Source organism: Nannospalax galili, unplaced genomic scaffold (genome assembly GCF_000622305.1).
Source record: "Nannospalax galili isolate Female #2095 unplaced genomic scaffold, S.galili_v1.0 scaffold1115, whole genome shotgun sequence".
NCBI lineage: Eukaryota > Metazoa > Chordata > Mammalia > Rodentia > Spalacidae > Nannospalax > Nannospalax galili.
Window position 1 is genome coordinate 96,252 of NW_008336107.1, and position 17,359 is coordinate 113,610.

A 17,359-nucleotide genomic window follows, 5' to 3' on the forward strand; every position below is an offset into this window, starting at 1 on the left:
CCACGGCATTGCACAACATGGGTGCACTCACATACATGCAGGCAATGCATTCATACACGTGAAATAAAAATAATAAAATATTTTTTAAAAGAGTAAATGGGGGCTGAAGAGATGATTCAGCAGTTAATAGCACTTACTACTCTTGCAAAGGACCTGGGTTCAGTGTCCAAGACCCACACAGTGGCTTATGATGACCCCTACCTCCAGTTCCATGGTATCCAATGCCCTCTTCTGACTTCCATGGACACTAGGCACACAGGTGGTACATATACATATATGCAGGCAGACACTCATGCACATAAAATAAGCCAGGCAGAGGCAGGAGGATCTCTGAGTTCAAGGCCAGACTGATCTACATAGTGAGTTCCAGGCCAGGTGGGGCTACAGGGAGACCCTGTCTCAAAAAGACAATAAATAAACAAATAAATAAATGTAAATAAATTTTGCATTTTAGGAGACTTGAAAGCAGATGCACCAGGTTGAAATCAGTTGCCCATCCTGTGACCTAGGGCAGGTGCTTATTTAGCTTTACTGAACCTCAGGTTCTCCCTTTATAAAATACAGGACTTATGACTAAGCAAGTGCTGCCAAACCTGACAGCCTGAGTTCAACCTCGAGACCCATATAGTAGTAAGAGAGAATTGACTCCTGACCTCCACAATAGCACCAAGGCACGAGCCTGCCCACATCCACACTTACATTCATGCACAGTAAATAGACAAATAAATAAATAAATAAATAAATACATAACTTTTGTTGTTGTCATATTTAGTTTCTTTGAGATAGGGTCTCCCTGTGGCTCCAGCTGGCCTGGAACTTTATATAGACCAGGCTGGCCTTGATCTTATAGAGATCCACCTGCCTCTGCCACCTGAGCACTGAGATTAAAGGCATGCACCACCCTTGACTTAAATACATAAAAAACAGGGGACAAAGAGATGGCTCAATAGTTAAGAGCTCTGGCTGCTCTTAAACTCAAGTTTGATTCCCAGCACCTACATGGCATCTAACAACCCTCTGTAACTCCAGTTCCAGGGTACTCCAATGCCCTCTTCTGACCTCTGTGGGTAGTGCACAACATGGGTGCATTTATACACATGTAGGCAATACATTCATACACATTATATATATATATATGTATATATTAAAATACATTTAAAAAGCCTGGCATGGTGGTGCATGCCTTTAGTCCCAGCACTCAGGAGGCAGAGGAATTCAAGGCCAGCCTGGTCTACATAGCGAGTTCCAGGCCAGCTATAAAAACAGAACCAGTGAGATGACTCAGCAGGCAGAGGCAGAGAAGCCCTGAGTTTGATTCCTGCGTCCCACAAGGTGGCAGGAGAGAACAGACTCCCACATGTGTGCCTGCACTCAGTAAATAAAGATACATTTTAAAAACAGAAGTTTCTCTCCAAGATCAAGGCTGACAGCACCAGAGGCTAAAGAGATGGCTCAGGATAAAGGTGCTTGCTGCCAGCTTGAGGACCCGAGATCAATCCTTGGGACCCACATGGCAGAAAGAGAGAACTGACTCCTGAGAGTTGTCTTCTGACCTCCACATGCATGCATACACACACACACACATACACACACACACACACACACACACACACACACACCACAACACAGTTAATCAATAAATACAGGTGCTAAAAAAATTTTAAGGAAGAGGTTAATTCAGGAAGGATCTTGATTGAGTGAGTGAGACTGATAAGGGGCTTTAGTGGCTTTGTTGAGCCCAGTGGTGGCATATATCTTTATGAGGTAGGAGAGGCTTTGGTGGATTTGAGTGACAAATAAACCAGGTTCCTAATGGTGATAAAACAATCAAGAGGGGATGAGAGAAGGTAAAGCAGATGAAGGGTCTATATGGGCCACTCTAATGCAAATGCAGCAATGGTGCAGGAGCCAGTTTTCTGTAGGTAGTAAGGGATAAGGGCCCATGGAAAAACTGCAAGCTGCTCACATACTTACAGTGAAAACAAAGGCTATGGTTAAAAGGAAGATTAAGGGTTAAACTTGCACAGTCTGATGCTCTGAGGAAGATGAGTAAGTAGGCTTGTAGCTGAGTATGGCCAGATAAGAGGTGAGAGAGAGAGAGTTCTAGGCCAATGAGAGGCTGGCTGGTCACTTCCCCTCAGAGCCCTTGAGGAACATGTGTAAGCCACTTTTACATTCTTGCAATTAATGCAGCTTATAGACTAAATTATAAAGTAAGGGGTGGCTTCTAACAAGCCTTCATTTCAGGAAAGAGCCCTCAGACCATCCCATACACAAGGAGATAACCACAAATACTGCAACTGCTTCTTGGTATCTATGAGAACAAAGAGAGCTTAGTATAATTAACAGGACTTGAGACACCTGCAAGGCCAGAGGATAGCAACAGTGACCAAGTGGCTAATGTCTAGCAGATTGTCAAGGTCAATAGCTAGCAAAATGGGAATCAGAGATGGCCAGAGGAGGCTGCAAGCATTCCTAACTAGGTGGACAGCACATGACCAGTGAAGAATCTTCTCCATGCTTGGGCCAGAGGGACATGCATAGTATATGTGGGCTCTCCATTGGCTTGGCTCATGATAGACCAATGTTGGGAAACCCTGCTGTTAGGGTTGTAGTTCTCCATGTCCGGATAGCCCTAAGGGGCTCGGCGCCAAATGGAAGGACTCCCCTTTTCAGCAGGGGGCCTCCTGCTCTCTTCCTGGCTTACCTGGAAAGTGCCACCAAGCACGGATGCCTGACCTTATTTGGAACATGACCTTTGGCATAGTTACCTGGAGTAAAAACTACCCCCAGGTTTTTTCTATATGATAATCAGGCATTGCCTGATAGTCTGGAAGATAGGAGCCCACTGCCACATGTAAATAAAGCATACTATGAGCACCTATCAGCTGAGGCTTTGGCTACTGCCTCCACACTATAATTTCTCTAGTTCTCCCACTGAATAAACGGAGCTGTTTCACTGTGTCTGGAGCTGTATCACTGCTGTTTCACTGTGCCTGGGACCAGCTTCCCCGAAAGGGCTTTCTTCCGTCAGTGCTCACTGGCCGTCCTGACTCCATTCATCGCTTCTGCTCCCCCTGCCCTTGTGGATCGGTGGCCAACGACCCGCAAAGAGAGGGAGAGACCCCCGTAGACCAAGAACTAACCAATTCTATAATTACCTTAGTTTTTGTTCAGTTTCTGCCATAGCCCTATAAAAAACCCTAAACAATGAGATTCAGCAACTCTTTCCTCTCTTTGAAACCCTTCTAACTCTCAGGCGTTTTTCTTACTTTTCCATAATTTCTCACTTTTCTGTAATTCAATAAAGCCTGCTACCACTTTTTGTTTGTTTTGAGAAAGGGTTTCTCACTATGTAGCCTTGGCAGACTCAGAATTCACTGTGTAGACCAGGCTGGACTTGAACTCGAAGAGATCCACCTGCCTCTGCCTATGCTGGGATTAAAGGCATGTGCAACCACACATGGCCTTGCCTGCTTCCACTTTGGATACATCCATGAAAGTCTGCACTTTTAACTCTATTTTTTGACACAGGGTCTCCCCGTAGTGCCAGCTGGCCTGGAACTTGCTATGTAGACCAGGCTGGCCTTGAACTCACAAAGATTTGCCTATCTCTGCAAATTCCTGAGGATAAATGACTCTTGATGTGACATAATGGACTATTCAAGCATTAAAGGAAGAAAATGAACAGACATCTCTATCATCCCCTCCAAGACTCAGGAAAGATCACAGAAGAAGAGGTGGAAAGAATGTAAGAGTCAAAGGAAGGGGTGGAGTGTTGTGTAGCTGTTTCCTCCAAATTCAAACAGTCCCTACTAGAGAGAAGAGGGAGGCCCAAAAGGCTCAAGAGGTAAAAGCAAACTTTCAAGACTCAGGAAGCTCCTGAAAATTACAAGCTTTGCAAAAACCCTAACCCCTAGTTACAAAAGCAGTGACAATTTTTGAGGACAGTGTCTAAGCTGTCTACAAGTTCTGCAGGGAGTTCCAGAGATGCAACCTTCCTAAGTCATCCACCCATGCTGGGGTGAGCTTTTTGGTGATGTGGCTGCCTTTGAATCACCCATGCTTCTGCAAGTAACCCTCACCAACTCTCCTGTAAGTAACCTCAGTAAACTTGCTGTTTCGTTAAGCTAGACTTGGGTGGAACTGTTTTTTAGTCTGTCATTGGTGCCCTATATAGATATATCTGGACAATTTAATTCAATCCTGTCTCAAAATAAAAAGTAAAAAGGAGAACTAGGGATATAGCTCAATGGTAGAGTACTTGCCTAGCATTTGTGAGAACCTGGGTTTAACTCTCAGTACGAGGGGGAAATAGCGATTACCTTCAGGTCACCCCAACACTTTCTTTTTGGTCCCATTCATTGTCTTAGGCTTATTAAGACAGGCTTCTGACCCTTGCTGTGTCTCCCCATGAGTATTTAATCCCTGTGCTTCCAGCTCTGATTGTGGAGATGCCCTATGATTTCAGGTCTCTGCAGCTTTGTGTGGCTTCCTATTATCAACTTTATATATACCAACTGACTCTCCAAATGAGGGACCTGGGAGCTTTCAGGCAAAGATGGAAGGCGATAGGGCTTTTTCAATTGTCAGACCTCAAGTAGTCATCGCAGTGTTCACATCCAACTACTCTACCATCTGGAAGTGTCCTCAGATTCCCTGGAGTTTCTCAGTGCCTCTGCAATGCCCCTGCAATGGTTTCAGGTCTCAAGTGTTATCACCTCTATGATCCAAACGTTCCTCCTTTCTTAGCATTCTTAGAATTTCTCTCCTCTCTACCCCGACTGCCTACCTCTCTCATTTGACGTTGAGGATTCAATTCAAGTGCTATGTCACTGAGCTACATCCCTAATTCCTTACTGGAATATGGAAATACTCCATGTTTTCACATTTTTGTGTGCCCAACCACCAGCATACCATCTTCCCTTGATATTATTCAAAGCCTCTCCAAAACCAATATGGCGGAAGACAAGCACCTTCCTAAGAAACATTGTTTGTTTGAGACAGGAACTCCCTGTGTAGATCAGGCTGACTCTGAACTCTCAGTGATCCTCCTGCCAGTCTCCCAAGAGGTAGTAGTACATGAGGGCCCCACCACACCCAGCAAAAGAAGCATTCTCTTTTTTCCTTTGGGATAGTACTGAAATTAAACCCTAAGCCTCACAAGTGCTAGGCAGTTAGGAACATGCTCTGCCACTGAGCTGCATCTCCATCTTTAGGCTTTTTTTTTTAGATTGAGATATAATCTAAGTTGCCCATGCTGACTTTGAATTTACAACCCTCTTTTTTTCCTTAGCCTCTAAGTAGCTGAGATTACAGAACTGTACCACAAACCTGGTAAAAGGAGCATTCTTACCAAAAACTTTAACCCATATCCAATCCAGCCCTTGACCCAATGTCCACTTTACAGGAAAATCAGAAGGAGAGGGAGAGGTTAAATGACACCATAAGGAAGTCCCAACCACATTTAGAACATGGGCTATGCTCAGGATAACTGGCCCAATCACATCAAAAGTCAGATAGAAACTGGGTGTGGTGGTTCACACCTATAATCACAGAATTCAGGAGGCTAAGATAGGAGGATTGTCATCAGTTCAATACTAGCCTAGACTACATAGCAAGACCCTACCTCAGAAAGCCAGGGAAAAAAGTCAAATGTTTGTAATCCCAGTACTCGTGAGGTAGAGGCAGGAGGATCATGGATTCAAGATCTGCCTCAGCTACATGGGGAGTCTAAGGCCGGCCTGTTCTATTGAAACCCTGTCTAAAAACAAGCAACTAAGAGAGAAGGTGTGTGTATCCAGGCCTTAATCCACTACTTGGAAAGCTGAAGTAGGAGGAATGACATGAGTTCAAGGTCAGCCGGGCTACACAGTGAAGCCCTGCCTTAACATCGAGAGAGAGAGAGAGAGAGAGAGAGAGAGAGAGAGAGAGAGAGAGAGAGAGAGAGAGAGAAAGATAAAAGACATAGTGCACATGCCTCTATTCCTAGCACTCAGGAGACTAAGGTAGGAGCACTGATATCTCAAATATGTGAACAATTTTTAAATTCAACAATAGGAAGACAAACTTCCTAATTTTTAATAATGAGCAAAGACTGTAAATTGACATTTCTCTAATGGAGGTATGTAAAAAAGAAAAAAGTAAGAAATTGGGCACAGGGGTGCAATGCCTGTAAGAGCAAAGTCTGCAATCATAGTACTTAGAAGGTGAAGGCAGGAGGATCAGGAGTTCAAGATCATGCGCCATTACATATCAAGTTTGAGGCCAGGAGACCCTGCCTCAAAAAACAAAAAGGGAGGGGGTCCTAAGGATTGAATTCATGTCTGAGCTATCCTCCCAACTTATATTTCCTCCATTTCTGTGTCTATGTGTACGTATCTCTCTCTCTCTCTCTCTCTCTCTCTCTCTCTTTCTCTCTCTGTATATGTATGTATGTATGTATGTTCACATATGTGCACATATTAAAGCCAGAGGTTGAGGTCAGGTGTCTTCCTCAATTGCTCTCTAATATATTTTCAAAAATTATTGCCGGGTGTGGTGGCACACGCCTTTAATCCCAGCACTCTAGAGGCAGAGGTAGGCGGATCTCTGTGGGTTCAAGGCAAGCCTGGTCCACATAGTGAGTTCCAGGACAGCTGAGGCTACAGGGAGACCCTGTCTCAGAAAGATAAAAAAAAAATTATTATGGGCTGGAGAGATGGCTCAGTAATTAAGAGCACTGGTTGCTCTTGCAGAGGATCCACGTTCTGTTCCCAGGACCCACATGATGGCTCACAACTGTTTGTAACTCCAGTTCCAGGGGATTTGACATCCTCTTCTGACCTCCACAAATACAGCACACACGTGGTGCACTTACATACATGCAGGCAAAACACTTATTCACATAAAATTTAAAAAATACAATATTTTAGGTCAGGCATGGTGGCGCACGCCTTTAATCCCAGCACTTGGAGGCAGAGGCAGGCAGATCTTTGTGAGTTTGAGGCCAGCTTGGTCTACATAGTGAGTTCCAGGACAGCTGGGGCTACAAGGAGACCCTGTCTCAGAAAGACAAAAAAATATATATTTTTAAAAATTAGTATTAATGTGGGAGGTAAATTCCACAGCAGTCATGTGGTGGTCAGTGGGCAACTTCATGAAGTTGGTTTTCAACTTTGCCTGGATTCCAGGATTGAACCCAAGTCATCAGGCTTTTGAGAAAAGCATGTTACCTGATGAAAGGTTGTGGACCTTTCCCTTTGTCTGACCCTGTCCTCTCCAACTGCTCAAGTCTGGCATCCTTCTACCTTCCCCTCAGTCCCTTAGAATCAAGCCAGGGATGCATCCAGCAAAATCATATGTGCAGAGAAGGAGCTGGTTGGGGTGGGAGACAAACTTACCTAGCTATAGCTGCTCCACATGGGTCTGCTTCTCTTTTTGTTTGTAAAGTTATCCCACATACATGTCATTTATTTTATTTTTATTTTATATGTATGTTTTGCCTGCACATAAGTGCCACTACATGTGTGCATTGCCTGTGAAGGCCAGAAAAGTACATTGTATCCCCTGGAACTGGAGTTAGGAATGATTGCTAGCTGTCAAGTAAATTCTAGGAACTGAACTCAGGTCCTGTGGAAAGAGCAGCCAGTGCTCTTAATTGCTGAGCCATCTCTCCAGTCTGTCCCTTCCCCCCTCCCTTTTTTTTTTTTTTTTCTGAGATAGGCTCTCATGTAGCCCAGGTTGGCCTTCAACTTGCTATGTATCCCAGGATGGCCTTGAACTCCTGATCCTCCTGCCTCTAACTCCCAAGTGCTAAGATTCATGCTTCATTTCTGCATAAAGTACCACTAAGCACAGCTTTCTTTGTTTTTTTTTAATTTTTTATTTTCATCTATCTTTCTTTTGGTTCCTTTATTTTTATGCAACTAATGTAAAGTCATACTGGACCCAAGCTGGGGTGGGAGAAGCATATAGCAGAAATCAGGGATTGTTTCTGATGACATTTTTTTGGGCCTCACTGCTTCTGGCTTAGTCACTGGAGGTCAGAGAACAATGTGCCTTGTTGTAGGAGTGCTCTGATTGACCGGGACCAGATTGAGAATCCAATAGGTACTGCAAGGGGTCATATTTTCAGGAAGAGGGGACAGGAAAACATGTCTTAGGACAGGTTGAGAGAAGACTTTCAAGAGGAGGCATCTTTTAAACTAGTTACTGAAGTATGAATAGAAGAAAAGGCTGAGGGACCAGTATGAGTACAGCCTGATAGAATGTGGCCTATCTCGGCACCAGGCAATTTAGAGTAAGTGGTGATGAAGACAGGTGGAGAGCAGTGGCCACCACACACAGGGCTTTGTCAAGACAATGTTTGAGGGGAAGAAAATTTGACAATGGCAGCTTGATTCTTTGAGGTTGGGACTGTGGATAATGGGACAAGTTAGCAACAGAAACCTGGGGTTTGGGCCAAGAAGGCAACTTTGTCAGAGGGGCTGCCTGACCTCTGATGTGGTCAGGCCTTCCTTGATATTAAGTGTAGTGTGATTGGAGAAACCCTTGGGAGGAGATAGGAAGGAAGCAACTCCTAGACCTACCAGAAGGGACAGTCATAGTGTTTGCCACCTACATCTGGGACGAATTAATCAGGGCCTCCATGTCTCCCCCAAGCCATTACTGAGAACAAAGAGCTTGAACAGAGTTAGGGTTGGAAGTTTGGCTCTGTGCAAGTCATGCTTCATTTCTGCAAGCTGGAAATAGCAATAGTGTCCATCTCAGAGGATTAAATGAGAGAGAATCCTGGAGGACAAGCCACTACTGTTTGTTGAATGGGACAATCATGGCACATCCCAGAGGCAGGGTTCTTGCTGGGGTTGTTTCCAGGAGAGGAACCAATTTCTTTCAGATATTGGCAGAGTAAACTTTTTACTATACAGGCAAAATCATGCCATCATCCTGCTCTTTAACCTTCCATGGAACCCTGGTTCCTTCCAGATAAGCCCTATAAATTCTTTAAATTTTTTTTATTTTATGTGTATGAATGTTTTGCCTGCATATATGTAAGTACACCCACATCACACGATGCCCACAGAGGCCAGAAGAGGGTATCTGATTCCATGGAATTGGAATTATGGATGCGTGTTAGCTGCATGTGGGTGTTGGGAACCAAACCCAGGTCTTCTGCAAGAACAACCAGTACTCTTAATTGCTGAGCCATCGCTCCAGCTCCAAACCCTACATTCTTTTTTTGGTCTTTTTGAGACAGGGTCTCCCTGTAGCCCTGTCCACTTGCCCCATGAACTTGCTATGTAGACCTGGAACTTGCTATGTAGAACCTGGAACTTGCTATGTAGACCAGGCTGGCCTCGAACTCACAGAGATCCGCCTGGCTCTGCCTCCCAAGTGCTGGGATTAAAGGCATGTGCCACCACATCTGGTGAAACCCTACATTCTTTATCTGGACCAAAAAGTTCCCGCATGGTCAAATCCCTGAAGGTGTTCCTATCTTTGCTTCAGTCTCTTACTATACTTATAGCTCTTGGGTCACACACACTAGTCTCTGGCCATGTCTACTGTGGTCAATCTTCCAGTCTGGTGTTTCTCTGGGCCCTTTGCTGGAATCTTGCCTTCCTTGTCTGGCTATTCCTTCATATCCTTTAGAATTCTTTCTCAGTGTCCATTCTCAGAGTCTCCTCTGTCTTCTGCTGGATCTCTGGTTATGCTAACATCTCTGGTTTCTTCCTCAGTACCCAACACTCTACCTTCTCCACAAGGCATTGATCATCCCCAACAAGTGTTTGCTGAATTAATGAATTAAAAGAGAAACATTCAAAGAAAAAAGAGAGATCAGTGCACACCGGCTAAGAATCCCAACAGATATCTCTCAGCAGGGTAGGAATCAGAATAAAGTAACCATGGTTTACAGAAAAAATGGAGGCTAAGGTAATCTGACCTTGACTGGCATCCAAATTCCTGCATACCTGTGTGTCAGACATGCTGGGTTTGTTTTTTTTGGTCTTTTTGAGTCAGGGTCTCCCTGTAGCCCCAGCTGTCCTGGAACTCACTATGTAGACCAGGCTGGCCTTGAACTCACAGAGATCTGCCTGCCTCTGCCTCCCCAGTGCTGGGATTAAAGCTATGTGCCACCACACCCGGCTCATGCTGGGCTTTTTGCAGCATCTGTTGGGTGTGCAGGCTAGAGCAAGGGATGGGAGGCTCAACACACAGGTGAGAGTCATGGTCCTCAAACCTTGCATGAAGGGATCTACCTCCTAGTCCTTAATTCTTCACAGGCTAGTAAAGGGTTAAAGGAACTGATGTGTGTCAAGTGCTCAGTAGTGTCTAATGCATAGGAACACATTCAGGAAGCATTGATTCTTATCTGTCTCAAGATGAGAAGTATAGATCTAGAATAGGTTCCCAAATTGTGAGCAGCCAGAGAACATCCCAGAACCCCACTCTACAGGGACCCGCCCTTGTCCCCTGCTTCAGGATCCTTGTGAGAATATATGGTCCTAGGCAGATTTTCAGCTCAGTTCCAATATGTATGAGACACTTGACCAGGGCATGGTGAACTGGCAACTGTGGTTGAAGACTGTCTAGATAATTCTACTGTAAGAAGATGGGAGGGGCCTCAGGTGTTATCCAAGGAAGTCGGAGAGATATTTTCTGAAGTTCCAGTCTTCACCAGATTTGTCAGTAACCAGGTCACCCTCAGTTGACAGTCCTCCTTTGGCCTCCACCTGGGGGTGGGGAACAGGAGGTCAGGGAGAGGGGTTCCTTCAGGGTAAGAGTGTGCAGAGGTTTGCCAACTGCTGTTCACATCTCAGCATTTTTATTCAACACCTTTTCCTGAGGCCACAGGTTCTCTGGCACAAGATCTTGTATTTGCTTTCCTAGTTCCTAGTAGTACATTGCCTAGAATGCAGGAAATGGTTGTTGAAGGAAGCAATGAATGAATTTCAGCATTCATCAAATGCTCAGTCTGTAATTAGGTGTTAAGTGTAGATTGATTGTCATAGGTTCCTCCCAGTCGCCTGTGCCTTGCAGGCCACAGGTGTGGAAACTGAGGCTGAAAAACAATTTCTTCAAGACTATCCAGTGGCAATTCCAAGGATCTCAAAATGGCTATGCACTGGGAAGAGCCTTGATGTTTATAATTGGGGTGATTGGCAGAGGGAGTATTAGTCAGAAATGCTAAATTATTAGCTGGAATTATTAGGTGTGAAAAAGGATCCAGTTAGAGCTTCCTGATGGGGTTAGCAGCTACTCCTTGGTAGAACAAAAGGCTGGTCCTATGGGGCAGGGCTCTGAGTTGTTCACCCAGCTCTTCTCTGACCAGTTGTAGCACAGAGAAAACTGTCAGTCAAGTTTGCACCTGGAAACAAGTATTTCCGTCTCCAGCAGAAGGAATCTCTCTGAGGTCACAGCACTGTCACTGCTCTGGTTCCACAGGGCACTTTCTCTAACAAAATCCACTTGCTCTCTTGGCAGGGATGGAGTTCCAGTACTTAGTCAAGGTGTTCTAAGGGCTTATTTATTTTTGAGCCTCCTCTAATGGATTGTGGGTACTGAACAGCAAACAGCTGGAAATATCCTGAGCTGCCTGCTGGCTGGGGTTAGGCACCAGGTGTGGCAGGGGGTGGGAGGTGGGAAGAAGAAGTTTAGCTAGCTCAGCACTGATACTTGGCAGGAGAAAGCCAAAAGTGGCTCTTCTCCCTAGTGGGGTCTAGTTAACAGAGGGCCCGGGGTAAATACTCTTCTGGGGCAATAACTATGCACATTTACTAAGCCCCAGGAGGCATGGTGGTCACGTGGCCCTCGAGGGCGGCGCCCTCAGCTTTGAAATGAACTCCTAATCACCGAAGGCTTTCTGGAAGAGGCGGAAATTCTATGGCGGTCCAATGTGGCTTTGTCTCTACAAGGATGCACTTAAAGCTCTAGGGACCTAGTCACTCCTGAGGTGAGCTTCTTGCTGGGAAGCAAGCCCAGGAAGCGACGGGGTTCGGGCAGGGAGAAGAGACTGGGGGGACTCGAGTCTCGGGACCAGGCCTAGCTTGGATTTCCCGACCTGTCCTTCCACTCTCTTTGAGGAATGGACAACGTCACAGCCGTACTAGGTCGGTGCTGCGGGGCCTGGGTGCTGGGTACACGCCACGAAGTCCCTAGCGCCCAGGAGTCGAGCGTTCCTAAGCTAGGGGTTGTGCCTGCAGGCTTGGCCGGGCCAGCTAGAATGTCCGCCCTCCCGGTGCAGTCCGACTGGGGTCCTGATGCCTGGGCCGCAGGGGTGAGGCGCGCTCGAGAGGGCCATCTGCCTGGGTGCGGAGAACTGCAGCGTCCGCGCTGCGAGGCCCTGCCCCGCCCGGCCCCCAGCCTCGGGCGCCCGCACCTATCCAAGCCCGCCAGCGCCCGCAGCCCGGGCCGCTGTGCCAGGCCCAGACCCAGACTAGGCGCGGGAGGCGGTACAGGGATTAGTGGACCCCTCCCCCCCAGCTCCCCTCGCCCCGCCCGAGGTAGCGAGGACCCCCTAGGCTCGAAGTTGGCGCGGGAGCCTCGTCCCTGCAGTGCCCGGGTTAGGGACTCGACCTCACTGGGCGGGGGCCATACAACGGCAGGCCGAGGTGCGGGCGCGCTGTTAGGCTACATCCCGGTAGGGGTGTGGGGCGGGGGCTTAGTGCTAGGGTCTCTCGGCCTTATCCCTCCGCCGAGGCCACGGCCCTGCGGCCAGTGCCCGGGAGTGTAAAACGACCCGATTCCGAGAGCTGCTCATCCCGCACGGACCGGCACGGGGAAGGAGAGGAAAGGGGGAAGGGGGAAGGGAAGGGGTGGTGGGTGAGGGGCTGTGGGGACCGTAGGGCCGAGTCCCCGGCTCTCCAGCGCTGCTCCAGGGCGGCTGCCCGAGGCTCCCTGGAGGAGCCAGCCCCCAGCCTAGCGGGCGTCGAGCCTGCGGCAGAAGGGAGCCCCAGGGCTGGACAGGCTTGGCTCGGGGAGGCAGACCCGAGCTGCTGCCTCCATTTTGTTTCCTGTTCATCTTGGTCTGTGGTGGTGATGGTGTGGGTTTGGGGTGCGGCTGGGCAGGGGGTTCACCTGCGGCCACGTCTGCTCGGGGCCTGAGGCCTCGAAGACCCCATCCCAAGCCGCCAGGTGAGCCCTGTGGCAAGAGGGGGGTTGACTTGGCCTCGGGCCGAAACGAGCCGGCTGAGGGCAGGTGCCCAGTGGATGGGGAGCCCGAGCTGTAACCCAAGATGGAGGCCGGGACTGACGCGGGCCAGAGCAGGGCCGGCGGGGCTCTATGACAGGCCTCAGCCCGGCCAGGTGTCGCCGGGGTTGGGGTTCAAGCTGAGATAGGGTGCGGTGGCTGTGTGTAGCCAGGGGCTGGCGCAGCGCCCCGAGGTAGGTGAAGGGATCGGAATGCCACCCACGACGCCCGCAGGCCCCGACACTCCCCGGAGGCGCGCGAGGCCCCCAGGGAGCCTGCTGTAGGCCCCGCCCGGACTGCCGGGCCGGCCCGTAGGCCCTGGCCGTGAGCCGGCGCACCAGGGTAGGGGAGGGGGCGGCAGCGGCAGCTCCGCTGATTGGGCCGCGCGCTCTCGAGCCCGACTTCACCCGCCCTGAACCCCGAAGAGTGAGGCATGGGAGCGCGCGCAGGGTGGGGGAGGGAGTGCGCGCGCACCCGCCGCTTCTGTCGCACGCGGGCCAGCCGCGCTCGGTCGCACGCGCCGCCGCGGGGGCGCGCGCGGTGGGGGTGTGAGGAGGAGGAGGAGGAGGAGGAGGAGGAGGCGGAGGCGGTGGCAGCGGCGGCGGCGGAATAGGCCGGGGCAGGTCGCGTTAGCTACCTTCTCGCCTGAAGAGAAACGCAGGGGGGAGGGGGGTGCGGAGAGCGGCTCCTCTCTCAGTCCTCCGCTCCGCTCGCGCCCCAGTGTAATGAGGGTCACCCCCTCCCCCCAGCTGGCCCGGGAGGGGGCACGGGGCACGGTAACTTGTGCGGAGGGGTGGGCCACGGGCGGGAGGGGGAGGGAGGAGGCGGCGGGGCCTGGAAGATGGTGGTGGCGGTGAGGTGAGGGACTCGGTTGAAGGTCGGTTGCCGTGCGGGGTTAGTGGCTGGCGGCGTTGCCGCTGAGACCCTCTCCCCCTCTTCCATCACTACCAGCTGGGCTCAGGCCTAGCTGGCCGTGCTGCCAGGAACTTCCTCCCCGCGCGGCCCGTGCACCGCCGGCCGTCCACCCGCGCGCACCTCGGCCTCTGCTTCCCGGCAGGTAGCTGGCTGGGGGGCGCGGGGGCGGCTGCCCTCCCGCAGCAAACTTTGCTTGCTGCTGACTGTTGATGCGTGCCAGCAGCACTGCCGGGAGGTGCTGCCGGGGCTGAGGGAGGGAGCGCGGCCCGGGCAGGCGGTGTCGGCGTCGGCAGCAGCCATGTTTGTCAAGCTGTAGCAGCTGCTGCTAACCCTTACTCGGCTTTGCCGGCAGCCTGGGTTTCTCTCCTGGCTGTGTCTGGGTCTCTAGGTCCTGCACCTGCGGACCCAGCAGGCTTGCAGTTAGGACGACGAGCTCTTGGGCACACCCGCCTCGGCCACCTCGCTTGAGGCCTGCGCAGCCACTGTCGTTGGAAAGGCTCCGGCGCCGGCTGGGCGCAGGGTGCAGCGCTATTGTGACCGCTGCTCCCAGTTTATTGAGAAGGAGGAGGGATGCCTTTTTGTGCAGCTTCCAGAAGCGCCCCTCGAAATCCGCAGCCCCTTCCCTTTAAGAGATCTGACCGCAGGATTCTTGGCGTGGGTGGAGGATTCCAGTTAGAGATTTGGGGATTTTAACTGCCAGAGGGATTTTAATTTTAGTTCAATCCTGGTGTCCACCAGTCTGCAGTGCAGGGAAAAGGAACGGGCTGTTTCCATGTGGCAAGATTTGCCCAGCTCCGGGAAGGTGTAGTTTGCCGAGACTCACTGAGGCCATTTTTCCGTCGTCAGCCTGGAGAACTTTTTCAACACTTTGGAAGTGCAGCAGAGAGGCCACTAGGCCTTGAGAAGTGGCTGCCATTTTGAAGAGACAAGTCAGATGGTCTATTAACTCAGATTAATTGTTGTGTTTTTGGATTCCAGGTTGATGCTGGCCCAGTATGGATCAGTCCTGTGAACTATCTAGAAGAAATTATCTGCTGTCCTTTTCTAATCCGGTGAATTTAGATGCCCCTGAAGACAAGGACAGCCCTTTCGGTAATGGTCAATCCAATTTTTCTGAGCCACTTAATGGGTGTACTATGCAGTTATCGACTGCCAGTGGAACATCCCAAAATGCTTATGGACAAGATTCTCCATCTTGTTACATTCCACTGCGGAGACTACAGGATCTGGCCTCCATGATCAATGTAGAGTATTTAAGTGGGTCTGCTGATGGATCAGAATCCTTTCAAGACCCTGCAAAAAGTGATTCAAGAGCTCAGTCGCGAATTGGTTGCACTTCCTTGAGTCCTGGTGGTCCAACAGCACTTGCTATGAATATGAAACAGGAACCCTCTTGTAATAACTCCCCTGAACTCCAGTTAAAAGTAACAAAGACGATCAAGAATGGCTTTCTGCACTTTGAGAATTTTACTTGTGTGGACGATGTAGATTCTGAAATGGACCCAGAACAGCCAGTCACAGAGGATGAGAGTATAGAGATCTTTGAGGAGACTCAGACCAATGCTACCTGCAATTATGAGCCTAAATCAGAAAATGATGTAGAAATGGCCATGGGAAGTGAACAAGACAGCACACCAGAGAGTAGACATGGTGCAGTCAAACCGCCATTCTTGCCATTAGCTCCTCAAACTGAAACACAGAAAAATAAACAAAGAAGTGAAGTGGACGGAAGCAATGAAAAAACAGCCCTTCACCCTGTCCCCTTTTCACTAGGAGATACGAACGTTACCATAGAAGAGCAATTTAACTCAATAAATTTATCTTTTCAGGATGATCCAGACTCCAGTACCAGTACATTAGGAAACATGCTAGAATTACCTGGAACTTCATCATCATCTACTTCACAGGAATTGCCATTTGTAAGCAGTTTTTGGTACAACTTAAATATATACTTGAATGTATATACACAGGCCACTTAAAGGGAAGCTTAACTAATTTGTTCTTGGTTGCTTATCAATAAGTTCGTAGTTGGAAGCTAATGAACTTTTGGGAGGAAATTTTACTTTGATTTAAAAAATGTATCTGTGTGAGTTTGGCTCTTTAAAAATTTTCTACAAATGATTCCATTGAGGATTGGGCTAAGTTTTCACATGCATTTGACTGAGGTCAGGTTTAAATTTTCAAGATATACATATACATTTGATTAGCTTTCCAAAAACAAAAAAAGATGGGTGAGGTGTACCCTTTAATCTCCAGACTTGGGAGGCAGAGGCAGGTAGATCTCTTGAGTCCCAGGCCAGTTTATATAGTGAAATTCAGGTCAGCCATGACTATATAGTGGGACCCTGTTTCAGAAAAACAAAACCCAAACCAAAAACCATACACAAAAAACCAAAACCCCCCAAATTTTGATCTACTGGTGTCATTAGTGGAGGTGAACTTGTATGTGGCTTGGAGTCGTGTTTCCAGGTAAAGCGTGGCTCTTCCTGGGTGAGTTTTGCTGCAGATTATACTGTGCATTTTAGGCACAAATTTAAGTTGAAAAAAATGAGAAAACTTTGCTATCACTCAAAACATTTAATTTTTCTGAATTACTTGTAAAAGTTTCAGCAGCCTATGCTTTTGATAACTGCCACCATCAGGGTTAGTCTTGTTAATCTCTTAGTTTTAAAATTTGGAGTATGTATGTGTGTGCAAGCATGCACTTGTATAGAGAAATGGAGAACATCTCATGAGTCTTTTTTATTTGTGTGATAAATTATTGCTAGAGAGTGGTAAATGATAAGGTTCTTTTTAGAAACTGGGCAGAATTTCATGACTAGTTAATGACTAGTTAATGACCAGTTGACTTCTTTTAGCCTTGGTTCACCACTTCTAAAATTAGTACTTAATTTCTGAAAGATCTCTTTTTTATAGATCTGATTCTGATTTTGTTTCTGCTCAAACAGCGTATTGTCCTGGTCACTGGTAATGTCACCAGAGAGAATTATTTTTTTGTTGGGACGTCCACAAATACCTGAAAATACTACATAGAAAAAAATTTTATAGTATGATGATTCTTCTGAGTGCATTAAACATTGATTTTTACCTTAACGTCTCTGTTGATCTTTAAAGTTAGAGAAAATGTGGGTGTATCACTTTTGTTTCTGTTGATTGTTGATTTATATCTTGATATGCTTTAATACCCTGGTTTCTTAGTTTGGCAGTTAAAGATTTTTAAAAATTGCTGTGGTGGTTATCTTGAGTTTGTATTGTCCTGGATATATTAGGATG

General features: G+C 48.1%; 1 protein-coding gene across 9 annotated transcripts in view; it reads left to right on the plus strand.

Moving 5' to 3' along the window:
- The first annotated feature begins 11,850 nt into the window (after positions 1-11,850).
- The window catches only part of Nsd1 (nuclear receptor binding SET domain protein 1), a 171,221-nt gene continuing 165,712 nt past the window's right edge, over positions 11,851-17,359 (plus strand). For 2 of the 9 annotated variants that reach the window (XM_017797582.2, XM_029562430.1), the window contains exons 1-2: positions 12,996-13,116; positions 15,065-16,005. In XM_017797582.2, coding sequence (XP_017653071.1) covers positions 15,082-16,005 — 924 coding nt within the window. In that variant the 5' untranslated portion in view covers positions 12,996-13,116; positions 15,065-15,081. Of the gene's footprint in view, positions 11,936-12,995; positions 13,117-13,496; positions 13,598-13,756; positions 13,948-14,072; positions 14,229-15,064; positions 16,006-17,359 lie in introns of those variants that run through there. The other 7 variants (XM_029562429.1, XM_029562427.1, XM_029562428.1 and 4 more) reach the window with 7 other exon arrangements.